The sequence below is a fragment of the Hippocampus bargibanti genome, linkage group LG11 (genome assembly GCF_051943395.1).
Source record: "Hippocampus bargibanti isolate YZ-2025 linkage group LG11, ASM5194339v1, whole genome shotgun sequence".
Classification (NCBI taxonomy): Eukaryota; Metazoa; Chordata; class Actinopteri; order Syngnathiformes; family Syngnathidae; genus Hippocampus; species Hippocampus bargibanti.
Window position 1 is genome coordinate 19,217,501 of NC_142744.1, and position 16,758 is coordinate 19,234,258.

Genomic DNA, 16,758 nt, shown 5'->3' on the forward strand with positions numbered 1-16,758 from the left:
ATGCGTCTTTTTTACGGTCAGGAGGCGGTCCTTTTCTGACGTCACCAACTCAAAAACAAGACTGTCACGTTTTGCAAGGTGGTGATGGCGGGTGCGGATCCCAAAAAGCAGGTAGAAGGGAGCAGGAGGTTATTTGACAAATTGTATTAAAATAAAGGTCAGCAGGAACAAAATGTAAAACGTCAAAATGATCTGAACAGAAAAAAGTATCAAAAGAAAACCAAGTGTGAAAGTCCGCCAAGGTTAAACAAACACATGCACAGCATACAATGCATGCACAATGCATACAAAGCATGCAAAACACAATGAACCGACACCGGATGGTCGTGCCGAGAGTCCTTTTAAGTGTCGCTGATTAAAACGAGCAGCACCTACGAAGGCTGCAGGCAGTGCTGACGTCGCTACTCATTGGTCGCCAATCCGAACGTGGCAGTCCGCCACTGATCGGGACAACCAGCACCTGTGCAGGTGCAGGCGGGGCCGACAGCGCCCCCCGTTGGTCGCCAACCAGATCATGACAGTACCCCCCCTTAAAGGGGCTGCTTCCAGAAGTGTCGAATCGAACTGCCAGGCGCAGAGTGGCACCCCGGACGGCCGTATGGGACCAGGTCTCGGCCGGACGCCGATGTGGGCGTAAAATGCCCGGCGCCGGGGAAAACGAGACCGGTCCTGAGCCGGTCCTGAGCCGGTCCGGGATCCAGCGGTGAGTGGGGTCTCGGACTGACGTTGCCGCGGACGTTGCACGGCTCGTCGTGGATGCGACTCAATTCGTCATGCACGACGACACCGTGGCTGGACGTGGGCGTGCACTGCCAGACACCCAGTGTCACCCTGGACGGCCACCTAGTATCAAAATGTATCAAAAGAAGACCAAAAGTAAAAGTCCGCCAAGGTTAAACAAACACATGCACAGCATACAATGCATGCAATTGCAGACAAAGCATGCAACAAACATGCAGCAAACAATGAACCGACACCGGATGGTTGTGCCGGGCGTCCTTTTAAGTGTCAGTGATTAAAACGCCTAGCACCTGCGAGGCTGCAGGCAGGGCTGACATCGCTACCCGTTGGTCGCCAATCTGATCGGGACGACCAGCACCTGTGCAGGTGCAGGCGGGGCCATCCCGCCATCACCACCTCGCCAACCAGATCATGACAAAGACTTCCTGAATGTTCAGCGCGAGTCTTAAAACGTAAAATATAGCTATATGCAGTGGAATCTTATTAAAATACGCCCAACAGAAGTCATTTGAAGCCATTTTACAAATTATGGACACAACTTGTCCGGAGACGTCAGTTGTCCTTTAAGTGGTGGAAAATAAATTAGTCGTCGTAGGACTGGCAAGCAAAACTCTTCACCAACTTGTATCATCAGCATCACTTTGTGTGTTTGCATTTTGTCTTTTGACGAAGACTCGTGACGTGCATTCTCACCCAATGTAATCCGTTCTGATTTGGTATAGTTTTAACGATGTATCCAAGCAACAAACGTAGTTGTCCCTTTTCAAAAGCTTTTGTTAAGCCCTGCAACACAGTCTAATACATAATTAGGCATAATGTCTACAGCTCATTATAGGACACATGCGCGTGTGCGCTTGTCCTTTAAATGGACCGCGAGAGGAGCTGACTGGAAATGGAATTGATTTGTCTCCATGCAGGGTTCACATTACATGATCATGGTGGGGCATGAACCATGTTTTTGTTTGTTAGGTTCTCAAGGACATTTTTGAGACATTTGTCTTGCACTTCCTTTGGAATTTCTTGTTCAAAATGAGAGCGAACGGCAGAATGTTTGCAACAGGGGGGAGGCGCTTGGTGGCCGTGTTGGAAAAATCAGGCTGTTTGTTTGGGTGGCAGCGCTCTGTGTTCAGCTGCGGCCAAGTGGAGGCTTGCTGCAGAGTGCTGCTAATGGCTATTCTGGAGTGACAACTCTTCACCTGCTCCAACACACAAACCACGTGGTAAAGTGCGTGTGCGTGCGTGCGTGCGTGTCTGTGTGCGTGTGTGTGAGCATCCGTGTACCTATATAGATCAATGCAAATGTGAAATGATAGAACATATTCTTGTCGATCATAAAGAATATTTTAAAAGAACGAAATCCAGAAAAAAAGCGCATAATGTTCATGTAATTTTTTTTGTCCTGCATTTCCTGAACATGCTACCTTACACTGTAATTTCTGCGAATGTGATTTTATTTAATTTTTCAAAGAAAATGTGATATAACATTTTTTGGGGGAAACCCATCCATCTTCCGTACCGTTTATTCCTCAGTAGGGTCGCGGGGGTGCTGGAGCCTATGCCAGCTCCCTGTACACCCTGAATTGGTTGCCAGCCAATCGCAGGGCACACAGAGACAAACAACAGTCACTCTCACACTCACACCTAGGGACAATTTGGAGTGTTCAATCTGCCTGCCATGCATGTTTTTGGAATGTGGGAGGAAACCCGGAGAAAACCCACGCAGGCCCGAGGAGATCATTCAGGCTCCACACAGGGAGGCCGGAGCGGGACGCGAACCGGCGACCTCTGCACTGTAAGACCGGCCCTTTTTGGGAAATGTTCCTGTTATTTTATTTGCCTTAATTTACAAAGTAAAAAAGGGGAGCATAGTGCTTAAGGGGACATCTGCCTCCTTACAGCTCCAATGTTCCAAATACAAATCTAATTCTGTGGACTTTACTTGATGTTCTTACGCAGGTTTTTCTCCCTGTGCTCTGGCTTCCTCCTTCATTCCAAAAATATGCAAATAGTCTACACGTGTGAATGTGACTCCTTATTTGCCTTGTGGCTGCCTGTCACAGAGTCCGTCTTTCCTCAAAGTCAGCTGGGACGGACTCCAGCTCCCCCGCGATTCTATGAAGACAAGTGCGCTCAAAAATGGATGAACGAAATACGAGTGGCAATACTTTTGTTGATGGCAGTGTCAGATGTCACCCAATGTGCCTCATTACAAGAACACAAAATGGCCAGAGTCCACTCCTGTCTATATATACTGAAGGTTTTCAGCTCCCAGTCAGTTCACTGGCATAGGTTTATGGCTGTGCACTGGAACCATGTTAAAGTCTGTTAAAGAGGGTTAGAGTCATCCTCTCAAATGACCGCGAAACAACCTCTTATTACCACCAGTCGTGTCTCTCAAGTGCTAGTCAGTGATTAACAATGCAAAGCTATCAGCTGGATTGATTCGATCAAATCTCCTTTGATCCTCTCAAACGCTTCAAACTTATGCTCTGTTAAGGCTCTTTGGCTTTTTTGTAACTTTCTATCCTCTTAAGTGGCCAGACAGAATGAGAGCAACACAAAAAGTAGGATTCAATGGATGAATCAGGTCACAGGAATGACGGACGGATGATGTTGATGAAGATGATGTGGATGATGATGAGACAAACACAGGAATTAGCAAATTTGCTAAATGGGTCAAAATGTAGAAAATAATCCAGACAAAATTGCTTTTAAAAGCTGTCAAATAAAATATGTGTCTCTAATAAGTAGACAAAACAAATCCACTAATGTCCATTACATAATGTCACTGTTTGTGTGTTAAATGTTCATGGGCCATTTAAAACGTGTGGCTGTTTAAAAAAAGGCTAGCATTTGCGTTGTAGTTTTTAGGACATTGTTAGTGGTAGTCATTTGAAAGGAACAAATATATTATACACGATGCATTACTGACACCAAGTAGCATAGGCTGCCATACAATGTCAAAAGTAGGTTCAGGTTTTTGCATTAGTTTTCTGTTCGGGCATAAACATTGTCATGCACGGTTTTAATCGTGATTCCAAAGCAGATTTCACTTTGGGCTATGCATTAATCCAAAATCAATAGACTAGGCTAGTGATTAGATTAGATTAGATTTGGTTCACCTTTATTTGTCTCACAATGGAGAAATTTACATTTATATTGGGACTTCATGGCACCCCCTGCGCGGCTGCCTCTACAGCAGCTCCTACCCCTTTTAAAATCACTTTCCGTTGTACTATTTTACATATTTATTTTTCAGATCGTTGCAAATTTCCCCATTGTGGGACTATTAAAGCCTTTATGATTCTGATAAACTATATACAGGAGGTGCTGTGAAGGCAGATACACTTGTGACGCTATCTTAAAGTAAAAAAAATAAAATAATTAAAAAAAATAACAAAATATATCACAACACAAAGACGGGTGAAGTCCACAGGCTCCTTAGGGCTCGGAACGCTGCCTACAAAGCTGGCGATGAGCTGGGCCTGAGAACAGCCAGGGCCAACCTGTCACGTGGCATCAGGATAGCCAAGAGACAGCACTCCAGGAGGATCGCCAACCACTTCGGAGACAGCAGAGACACCAGGAACCTGTGGCGTGGGATACAGACCATCACAGACTACAAGCCCTCTCCACAGACCTGCGAGAACTCCACCACTCTGTTGAATCAGCTGAACGACTTCTTCGCCCGCTTCGAGGCAGACAACAGCACTCCAGCACAGAAGACCCCACCACCTCCCGGCGAACAGGTGCTGACATTGTCCCAGGACAGCGTGAGGCGATCCCTCAGAGGGACCAACCCACGAAAAGCCCCGGGTCCCGACGGCATTCCTGGCGTGTTCTGAGAGACTGCGCTGTGGAGCTCACAGATGTCTTCACGGACATCTTCAACACATCTCTGAGCCAGGCTGTTGTGCCCACGTGCCTCAAAGCCACCACCATTATCCCGCTCCCTAAGAAGTCGTCCCCCACCTGCCACAATGACTACCGCCCGGTCGCACTCACTCCCATCCTCATGAAGTGCTTCGAGCGGCTAGTTATGAACCACATCAAGGCTGCCCTCCCCCCACCCATGACCCCTTCCAATTTGCATATCGGCCCAACCGCTCGACCGATGATGCCATCTCCACTGCTCTCCACACAACGCTCACCCACCTGGAGACCAGAGACTCCTACGTCAGAATGCTGTTCATCGACTTCAGCTCAGCATTCAACACCATCATCCCCCAACAGCTCACCGATAAACTGAGCAAACTGGGGCTCAGCACCTCCCTGTGCAACTGGCTGCTGGACTTCCTGACGGGGAGACCACAGGCAGTCAGAGTTGGCGACAACACTTCCAGCACCATCACGCTGAACACAGGGGCCCCCCAGGGGTGTGTGCTGAGCCCCCTCCTCTTCACTCTGCTCACGCATGACTGCTCACCATCACCACCCAGCTCCAACCTCTTCATAAAGTTTGCGGATGACAGGACTGTAGTGGGCCTCATCAACAACGACGAGGAGACAGCCTTCAGGGACGAGGTCAGCCGCCTGGCCACGTGGTGCAAGGACAACAATCTCCGTCTGAATGTGGAGAAGACGAAGGAGATTGTTGTGGACCGACCCCCATCACGACCTCCTTCTACCGCGGTACCATCGAGAGCATCCTGACAAGCTGTATCACCGTGTGGTACGGCGCCTGCACCGTGTCCTGCCGTAAGACTGCAGCGCATCGTGAGGACAGCTGAGAAGATCATCGGTGTCTCTCTCCCCCCCCTTCAGGACATCTACAACACCCGCCTCACCCGCAGAGCCGTCAGGATCGCTGGCGATCCCACACACCACAGCCTCTTCAGCCTGCTGCCATCGGGTAGGAGACTGCTGAGTCTCTGAGCCAAGACCAGCAGGCTCAAGGACAGTTTCTGCCACCAGGCAGTCCGGAGACTCAACTCCCTCCCAGCCCTGCCCAGCCTGCCCCTTCCCACTGCCACACTCACCGAACTCTGAGTACACGCTACATGCTGTACGATCATCCTGAACTCTATTTTTTGTTCTTTCTCATTTTTTTCTGCAAGACCTCACTTCAACCCTTTCTTGTTGTTTGTTTTTGCAATTACTACATTACGTCACTTTATGTACGTCACTTCCTCACTTTACATATGTCACTACCTCACTTTACATACGTCACTGCCTCACTCTCCAGGCGACACTACCTCACTTTACATACAGAAATTACAAGTATTGTCTGTTGTCAATTGTATGTCTTTTAGCCACGTTATAAGTGCCTTGCATGTCTTGCACGCTGGGTCCGAGAGGACATTAATTTCATTTGTTATGTACGTCACTTCCTCACTTTACATATGTCACTACCTCACTTTACATACGTCACTGCCTCACTCTCCAGGCGACACTACCTCACTTTACATACAGAAATTACAAGTATTGTCTGTTGTCAATTGTATGTCTTTTAGCCACGTTATAAGTGCCTTGCATGTCTTGCACGCTGGGTCCGAGAGGACATTAATTTCATTTGTGCTGTATGTCATGTATATTAGCACGTTTGACAATAAAGCTGACTTTGACTTTGACTTTGACACAGAGTCATTCAATTCTAAACACTTTCTGCACCCACTTTGTTGCATGAAGCAGTTCTAGATGAAAGAGGAGAGGAGATTTTGAAATTGAGATTTGAAAGCAAACATGAAGCTGTAGCATCCCTTGACAAAAAGAGATTGTCTCATGTCTCCTGTCCCACGTATATCCGCTTCAATTTCAAGTCGCAACAGTTCCACATACGCATCGGCGCTCGGTATATATATATATATATATATATATATATATATATATATATATATATATATATATATATATATCTCATCTCATCTCATTTTCCGTACCGCTTATTCCTCATTAGGGTCGCGGGGGTTGCTGGAGCCTATCTCAGCTGTCTTCGGGCACGAGGCAGGGGACACCCTGAATTGGTTGCCAGCCAATCGCAGGGCACACAAAGACATACAACAGTCACTCTCACACTCACACCTAGGGACAATTTTGGAGTTGTCAATCTGCCTGCCATGCATATTTTTGGAGTGTGGGAGGAAACCGGAGGACCCGGAGAAAACCCACGCGGGTCCGGGGAGAACATGCAAACTCCACACAGGGAGGCCGGACCGGAACGCGAACCGGCGACCTCTGCACTGTGAAGCCGGTGTGCTAACCACTCGACTACCGGGCCGCCCTATATATATATATATATATATATATATATATATATATATATATATATATATATATATATATATATATATTGCAATTGACACCAGAACAATATAAATAGAAATCGTGCTCAATAGCCTTCATTCAAGCTATGCCAACTGTTTTAATGTAAAAAAACAATCCCGTCATTCTATGACATCAAAATTGTTGTGACCCTAGCTAGGATAAAGCTGTTCCGAAAATTAATGGTTTTCTTGTGACATGAAAAAAATATATTTTGGGGGTGTTCGAAAATTACTTCACAATACTCCTCTTGTACTTTTCCTTTCGGCTTTTCCCTTCAGGGGTCGCCACAGCGAATCAATGTCCTCCATCTGTCGCGGTTTTGTGCATCCTCTTCTCTCACACCAGCTACCTTCATGTCCTCTTTAACCACATCCATAAACCTCCTCTTCGGTCTTCCTCTCGGTCTCCTGCCTGGCAGTTCAAGGCTCAGCATCCTTCTCCCGATATAGTCGCTCTCTCTCCGCTGGACATGTCCAAACCATCTCAGTCTGGCCTCTCTGACTTTCTCTCCAAAGCCTCTAATATTTGCTGTCCCTCTAATGTATTCATTCCTGATCCTATCCAACCTGGTCACTCCCAAAGAAAACCTCAACATCTTCATCTCTGCTACCTCCAGCTATGCTTTGTGTCTTTTCTTCAGTGGCACTGTCTACAGTCCAAACATCATGGCTGGTCTCACCACTGTTTTTACACTTTTCCTTTCATCCGAGCTAAAACCCTTCTATCACACATCACACCTGACATTTTTCTCCAGCCGCTCCAGCCTGCCGGGACACGCTTCTTCACCTCTTTTCCACACTCTCCATTGCTCTGTGTCACAGTTTGCTAGGTGGTGATGGCGGGTGCGGATCCCAAAAAGCAGGCAGGAGTGAGTAGGAGGTTGTTTGACAAATTGTATTAAAATAAAGGTCAGCAGGAACAAAATGTAAAACATCAAAATCATCTGAATGGAAAAAATACAAAGTAGCAAAAGAAGACCAAAAGTAAAAGTCCGCCAAGGTTAAACAAACACATGCACAGCATGCAGCAAACAAGCAGCAAACAATGAACCGACACGGGATGGTCGTGCCGGGTGTCCTTTTAAGTGACAGTGATTATAACGACCAGCACCTGCGAGGCTGCCGGCGGGGCTGACGTCGCTACCCGTTGGTCGGCAATCTGATCGGGACGACCAGCACCTGTGCAGGTGCAGGCGGGGCCAACAGCGCCCCCCGTTGGTCGCCAACCAGATCATGACAGTACCTCCCCCTTCAAGGGGCTGCTTCCAGAGGTCCCAACAGTCTCCCAAAAGGTCCACTCGCCAGGGAACGATCGGTGGAGAGTGCAACCGCTGCCCCTCCAGCATGCGACGGGCGGCGGCCTGATGGGAACGGGACTCGGCCTGGGGTGGACGAAGACGCGGCACGGATCGTCGTGGGCGTGAGTGCGATCCCTCTCGCACGTTCACGCGACGGCGCATGGCTCAACATGGACGTCGAACTGCCAGGCGCAGAATGGCACCCCGTACGGCCGTATGGGACCAGGTCTCGGCCGGACGCTGACGTGGGTGTGAACTGCCTGGCACCGGGGGAACGAGACCAGTCCAGAGCCGCTCCGGGATCCAGCGGTGAGTGCGGTCTCGGACTGATGTTGACGCGGACGTTGCACGGCTCGTCGTGGATGAGACTCAATTCGTCATGCACGACGACAGCGTGGCTGGACGTGGGCGTGCACTGCCAGTCACCCAGTGTCACCCTGGACAGCCACCTGGAAGGAGGTCTCGGCCGGACGTTTACGTGGACGTTGCGGCTCGTCGAGTGATGCAATTCAAACTCGGGCTAACGTGGACGTATTATTGCCAGGCACAGGGTGGAAATGAGACGGGTCCGATGTACCTGCAGGATCCGATGGTTGGTCGGTTCATTCTGTCACGGTTTGCTAGGTGGTGATGGCGGGTGCGGATCCCAAAAAGCAGGCAGGAGTGAGTAGGAGGTTGTTTGACAAATTGTATTAAAATAAAGGTCAGCAGGGACAAAATGTAAAACATCAAAATCATCTGAATGGAAAAAATACAAAGTAGCAAAAGAAGACCAAAAGTAAAAGTCCGCCAAGGTTAAACAAACACATGCACAGCATGCAGCAAACAATGAACCGACACCGGATGGTCGTGCCGGGTGTCCTTTTAAGTGACAGTGATTATAACGACCAGCACCTGCGAGGCTGCCGGCAGGGCTGACGTCGCTACTCGTTGGTCGGCAATCTGATCGGGACGACCAGCACCTGTGCAGGTGCAGGCGGGGCCGACAGCGCCCCCCGTTGGTGGCCAACCAGATCATGACACTCTGGACAGTTGACCCCAAGTACTTAAAATCCTCCACCTTCTTTATTTCTTCTCCCTGTAGCATCACTTTTGCACTTGGATCCCTCTCATTCACACACATATATCCCGTCTTGCTGCGACTGATCTTCATTCCTCTCCTTTCCAGGGCATATCTCCACATCTCTAGTTTCTCCGCCACCTGTTCCCAGTTCTCGCTACAGATCACAATGTTATCTGCAAACATCATGGTCCAAGGAGATTCTTGTCTGACATCGTCTGTCAGCCTGTCCATCACCATAGAAAATAAGAAGGGTGTCAGAGCTGACCCCTGGTAGAGTCCCACCTCCACCTTGAATTCCTCAGTCACACCGACAGCACACCTCACAACTGTCTTACAGTCATGATACATGTCTTGCACCGCTCTGACATACTTTTCTGTCACTCCAGACTTCCTCATGCAAAAATTACTTCACAATACACCTGAAAGAATTTGTTAAAGAAAACCGAAGATCTAGATTGACAAAGATTAAATCATACAAAATTATTGCAAATATTCTGTGCAGATTCTAATCAGTGTTTGAGAATATAAAACCACACGGAGCCAGTGTAACAACACATGAATAAAGTCAACAACAAGTAGAATCTCATTCCCTTTTTAAAACAACGACAACATAATCCGATTCCATTTTTGTCTTCACTTTCCTCCTCTGAGATGTGATGTTTTGACATCTGTGTTTGAGCAGATGACATCATGTTGGTGCTCGGTTTGATCATAAAAACACATAACTAATTATATATTTTTAAATGTACTGTAAATCCCCCCGTAATCTTCATCTTCAATCTTTGTTGCGCCAGACAAAAAGAGGATGGAAGCAAAACAAATTCAGTTCCTCAATTTGGGCTTTCATGTTCAGCCCAAGAGAAAAAAAAAGAAAAATCATATTTCATAAACATAAATCTGAAATATATTCAGCGACGAGTAATTACTTGAAAATCCCGCAACCTTATGTTGTTACATGTGTTCTTCACAATAACATGTTTTTCTTCACGGTTTTATTTGGAAAATGTCACACAAGTTTTAAAACCTTAAAAGGATTTCGGAAGATTACATCCAAATTATTTTCCCATGTTCGAGCGGTTTTGTTCCTTGAAAACGGGGCATTTCCAAACTGTGCCATGGCCTGCAAGTTGATTTAAAGCATAGGTAAAAGAATAGAACGGATGTAATGTGTCATGAGAATGTTGTTTTTTTCCACCAATTTCTACTATTGGCCATTCCATAAATGCAAGTGGGATTTTTTTAACCTGTTTTTGACACGCCCCTCCTGACATTCCCAAAAAACAACAACACAAAAACAGCATCTAAAGTAACTACTGAATGTTTGTGCTTTTTCAGATAGAAACTTGAGTCCAATCAACTGCGCCCCGGACACAAATGCCCGTTCCAACGATTCACTGGGGTGGTCGGAGTTGACGCCTGACGGCTCGCCACAGTGCGAGATCAGCATGCCCGAAATGTATGATGATGATGAAGAAGAAGGAGAGGACGACCAAATTCAGGACAGACTAAGCGGGTCGTCATCCCCGCTGAGCCCGAGGGAGCTCCGCTGGACCCTCTGTGCAAAAACAAATGGGTTGAGCCCCCGCAGAGTCTGCGATGACCCTTCCCCCCTGACGGAAGAACCTCAACCAGACCTGAGCTCAGGCCTTTTCCATAGATACAGGTCGGAGGAGGTGGAGGAGGAGCGGGACAGTGACTCGGAGGTGGAGAGGCCTCCGCGGCTGGAGGGCTGGGCGCTGAACCATCTCCACCAGAGAGGCCTGGAAATGGGCCACGGTAGAGTCAATCTAAGCCTGCTGGAGCAGGCCATTGCCTTGCAAACGGAACAAAGGCAGGTCCTGCATCATGCCTACAGGGAGATGGACCGCTTCCTCATGGAGCAGATGACCAATGAGAGGCGGCATCAGCGCATGATGGACATGGACAACAGGATCAGCTGCCATTCAGGCAAAGGTATGACTGAGACTATTTTTCTGCCCAACTGAAGTCTCACTCACCGCAGGATCTGCCTGTCAAATCCATTGGAATCTTTAATCCCCTCCACATATTACATACAGAGTGCACAACATATTATCATATTTTACAATGTATAAGGCACACCCAAAAGGCTTGAACTAATATTGATCCACAACAGGTCTCGCAACTACTGTCGGCACGCACCGACTCCATTTCTCCCTAACATAGATGTAGTGTGTAATCCCATCCCTTACTGTAGTGCCTTATAATGTGATGTGCCTTACATTTCAACAACTTTTATCTATATATTATATTTGGAAACGTTTTTCATTCATTGATGGTGCGCTTTATAGTCCGGTGTGCTTTATATATGGAAAATACAGTAATGAATAACTAATCAGATTAAGCGATTATAGGCTTTCTGATTCCACATTTTCATATTTGAAGTAAAATATAATGACTGTTTTTGTGGTTTACATGGGACAGTTTGAAAATACACCATTCATTGGGGGTGCGCCTTTATACTCCGGTGCACCTTATACACTGGAAATTACAGTAATGAATAACTAATCAGATTAGGTGATTAAAGGCTTTCTGATTCCAAATTTTCATATTTGAAGTAAAAAATAATGACTGTTTTTGTGGTTTACATGGGACAATTTGAAATTTTAGTTTGGACTTCCGCAAGCATCATGGCACCTGACATGCCCAATAAATTGATGTGGCGGGTGAAATTTCACCAAATTTTCAGATGCATTGGGGGTGTGTCATTGAAAAAAAAAACTTCTGTCTATCCAAACGGGTAGCGAGACATAAAGTGTCTATCAAATTAGTGCCCCGAGTCTATCATACTGAAACATAGGTAGAAATACTTGAGCAGCGTTACGGTTTCTAAACCTCGGGTTTGGCCCAATGTACAGTAGGTCGTAGCATAATTTTCTGTGGTTTGCCATAGTCCGAATCATTTACCGGTACTCCTGATTTTTTAATCTAAACATAACGTAGGTATGGCCATTTTGTGTCAAATTGTTCTTGAACTTATTCGCTGCCATCCCAAATGTATTCGGGATTTGAAAAGTGTGACGTGGAGTGGCATTCTCGAGTTTGTTCATGTTTTGTTTTTTTCTTGCGGAGGGTGCCGATAAAGCGATGGTCAGACCTCTAGCAATGTTTTTGTATTCCACGAGGGGGCAGCATTTCCCTTGTGTCCAGTTTCGCGCTTTGTTCCAGCTTCAGCTGTTGTTCAAGCATGACATAAATCAATGTGTATGTATTGTATTGTATTTTGTATAGCCACCCCCATTTCAAGCTCATCTAACTCCATACCCATATAACTTAGGAATTAACTCTTTTTTTATGAAAGAAGAGAGTCTAAGGTTTCTAATGCTATATAGAATGTCTATGTAATCATAAAACTTATTATTGTGTGGGTCCTGCAATTTGAGTGAAAAATGAAAAAAAAAAGCCCTGGCACTGGAGTGGACACATTTTTTGCACATCATCTGGCAGTGAATGATTTAAATTCAAGTGAATCCCACAATAATTCTCTGAATCCAGTCTGCTATTTAACCCTTAGAAAAAAGGAGACGTCGGTCGTCCTTTCATTTACTAATAAAACATATGTGATTATATTATACAGTATTTCCACTGCTATAAGGTACCATGGCTTTTACTCAATTGTTTTTGCCGGTCTATTTTTTTAAAGATCTCTCATCTAGTATACTGCAGTTGTTGTTGAAACGTCAGATCCTATTTTATTCATAAGTGGAGTAAAATTGATATGGACAAACAAGCTCTCAGTCCCCACAGAAAAGAAATATGTGTCGATTGCACTCTCATAAAGCAGTCAAGAGAGTTACAAAAAGAAATCGAGAGGAATCAGAGCTTGAAATCCTCTTTACTGCTTAAATATTTTGGCAAGTAATACATAAACAGACTTATAATAATAATAAAGCAAAATTGCAACTACTCTGAATATTGGATTTTGATAGGAATCAAATGGATATTTAACCATGACCATAAGTCTCAAATCCTGCTAAAGTACCTCTCATGTTTCCCTGGGATTCTTCAAATGACCATGGCTAAATGTGTAATCCTCCATGTAATCTTTCCATGCTCGGGCATTAAGAAGTGTGTTCAACTGCAGCCCTAACTAAAAGGAAAAATGAATAGATGCTTTTTACAAAGAAAAAAAGTGCCCGGCTTTGCATGCTATTTCAATCTCTTGGCAATCTCCAGTGCGTCCGTACTACAAACTCCTGTGGTACTGAAAAAGTTGGTTTGGCATAACGCATCATTTCATTGTATGAAATCAACAACAAATGTTTCCCCAGACTCTCCGCGGACAGACAAGCGAGACATCAGGTGTCCCACGCCAGGCTGCGACGGCACGGGTCACGTCACCGGGCTGTACCCACATCACAGAAGTTTGTCTGGATGTCCTCATAAAGTGCGAGTTCCTCCAGAGAGTGAGTACGCAAACGAAAAATATTCATCTCTGGACACTTCATTAGGTACACCTCATTTTTTTTCTAGTGGGGTTTGACACCACTGTGGCTATCTTATGAGCCCGTCCGGAAATGTACGTCTGTGTGTGTGTGTGTGTGTGTGTGTGTGTGTGTGTGTGTGTGTGTGTGTGTGTGTGTGTGTGTGTGTGTGTGTGTGTGTGTGTGTGTGTGTGTGTTTTATTCATTCAGTTGACGTATTTTTCATTGATGGTCAAATCCAGTGAATGATATGCACTTTTGTACAATCATCCTTAGCAGTGACGTGCGGTGAGGTTCATGGCTGGTGAGGCACTGACGTCATCAATGACGTCACCACCCGTCTCTACTTAGTCTTTGAACAGTAAATTCAGCGATTTTGAAAAAAAGACCTAAAACGGTGAAGTTAAATGGACAAGAACTTTAAAGTACAAACCACTAAATACATCTAACTGTTTAATTTATTTTTTCATTTGATATTTCCATGACAGCTTTCCATGATGACAGGTGAGGCACTGTCTCACATGCCTCCACTGACTGCACGTCACTGATCCTTAGCATCTTATTTTTCTCTGTACAGTGAGACCTCAACTTACGAACTTAATTGGTTCCCAGACAGAGTGTGTAAGGCGAAAAGTGTGTATCTAAAAAAAAAATCCCATAGGAAACCATTAAAATGTGAATAATCCGTTCCCGGGTTTCCATAAAATATATTTTTTAACTAAATAAGCCTTAAAACTACACACAACATACCTTATTCTATGTATAATAAATGTGATATTGTATTGTAATGAAAGAAATACACTGCATTGTATCATAAAGTCACAAAGGGAGGCACATTACATGAGGGCTGTAATTAAAGAAATAAACTGTGCTGTAAAATAAAGGTTTATTTACCTTTTTGATGGTCGTTGATGGCTTATGGAAGGACAGTCACCTTCCATAAGGACTGTTGGTAACTTAACCTCTGGTGTGGCTTCTCTTCTTTTTTCTTTGGAGACTCCTCATCATTTTTGCTGATTAAAAACCTCTTAATTGACACCTATTGCTTTCTGACTTGTAAGTTGAGGCATCACATTATCGTTCATCATGTTGATGATTGTCATAGCCAGTCTTTTCTGGATGGAACTGTTCGGTAAAAGCCTGCACATCATTCCACTTTGCCAACATTGCCTTCTCCTCCTCGCCCTCAGATGTTCTCGAACCATCCGTTACTGGCTTTAAAATCCTCAATAAGCGCCGAACTTCCAGGTTGGCGCATGGCGATATCGGTGTGAATTAGCCGTGCTTTCTCGCATAAAATAGCTTTACGCACGCTGTCGCCGGATAGCTGCTTTTCGTGATTCCAAATTAACAGAAGTTTTTCAACTTCTTCGATTGCCCGAGACCGTCGCTTTGAGAGCACGGAAACACCTTTTGCAACAGACGCACCTTTGATGGCTTCTCTGTTCCGGAGAATGGTAGCAATGGTTGACTTAGCATAGCCGTGCTCAGCCACTAAATCACACAAACGCACACCTCGTTCGTGTTTTTCAATTATCTCCTTCTTCTCAGCGACAGTGATTTTATTTTGGGCTGAACACGAGCCTGTGGTGTTTTTTTTTTTTTCGGTCCCATCATAATAAAATTATCAGCAAAAAGCTCCAAGTAGGCGAGCAACGTGTGCATTCAAAGAGAGGGGGTGTGGAAAGTAGCGCCGGCTGGAGCGCTGTTCGGTCGTATGCTTCCGCCGAAGATCACTCCGCCAGCCGCGGTGGGTGTGTATTATGAAAATAGTGCTTATTATAAGGTTTAATTTTCATAAATTTGACATTCTTAAGATGAAAAGTTTGTAAGATAAGGTGTTTGTAAGTTGAGGTCTCACTGTACTTGTGTATAAACGGTCTAATTATGAAGTATAAATAGAGCGTGTGTAATGTTATCATTTTGTATTTATTTTGATACAGTCCTAGATGGAAAGCTAGGTCAAACTTGCTGTTGGATCTCTTTCGAAGCATATTGCAGTGGCACATACTATTATTTGAGGCGTGGCAAAAAGAAATAAATGAATAGTCACTGATTAACGTGGAACAAGGCATCTATTAGATCAAAGTCCACTGTCAATTTCTCCCCGCGTCAATCCAAACTAGTGCATCATTTTTAATATGGCTCTTTTATTGTGTTACAAATACTGAGGCTGTTTTGTCAGCGTGTTTTTTTTTTTTTCTTTAATTTCAAACATTAAGCGTCCATTCCATTCAACAGTCTTATGGGGCCCGTCTTCCTTAAAATGGAATTGAGTTGAAGCGTGCATCACTTTAGCAAGTAACTTAAAGGATTGTCAGTCACTTCTGTTGTGAGCATTGAAGTCTCTTGAAATGTTTTATTTCACCCCAAGCCCACCCACTTCTCCCATACTGCCGATTGTTAAAACATTCCAAGAAAATTGCACAAACATTGGACATTAAAGCGTGATGTTACAAAAGCAACAGGAAAAGTAATTAACTTTTCTTGCCGAGTGTAGGCAGTGTTTGCAAATCAAAGGGTCGAGCTAGTATGCTATTGAACAAAATAAATACGACAACTAATTGGAGGATGTGGGGAGAGAAAAGAAGTTTCCAATGATGTACGGGAGCCCTTAAAGACGCTTTTCTTTTGAAGAATATAATCAGCTGTCTTTTCTTTGCACTAAGCTATTTACATTGCGGCCAGTTTCTCGCTTTCTCATGTAGGACAAGGCACTTACATAAATCATCACTGAATGCCTAAACTGTTCACTGCTCTCTATATTCATCTCATAAACATTTAGTGTGACTCATTGAAACACTTGCAAATTCAACATTTTCAACCCTGGAATGGAAAAGACAGCAGACTTGTTTAACTTCCATCTGGCAATACTATTTAATTATATCACTGTTCATTTTGTCCAAGAAAAAACACACATTAGCATTCTTTTCTTTTTTTTGTTAACGCAA

At 44.9% G+C, this 16,758-nt stretch overlaps 1 protein-coding gene across 4 annotated transcripts in view; it reads left to right on the top strand.

The window, feature by feature from the left end:
• st18 (ST18 C2H2C-type zinc finger transcription factor) overlaps positions 1–16,758 on the top strand; it is a 65,257-nt gene that overhangs the window by 23,483 nt on the left and 25,016 nt on the right. For 3 of the 4 annotated variants that reach the window (XM_089008393.1, XM_089008395.1, XM_089008396.1), the window contains exons 6-8: positions 8,261–8,611; positions 10,701–11,318; positions 13,655–13,789. In XM_089008393.1, coding sequence (XP_088864519.1) covers positions 8,261–8,611; positions 10,701–11,318; positions 13,655–13,789 — 1,104 coding nt within the window. The remainder of the gene's footprint in view (positions 1–8,260; positions 8,612–10,700; positions 11,319–13,654; positions 13,790–16,758) is intronic. The other variant, XM_089008397.1, reaches the window with a different exon arrangement.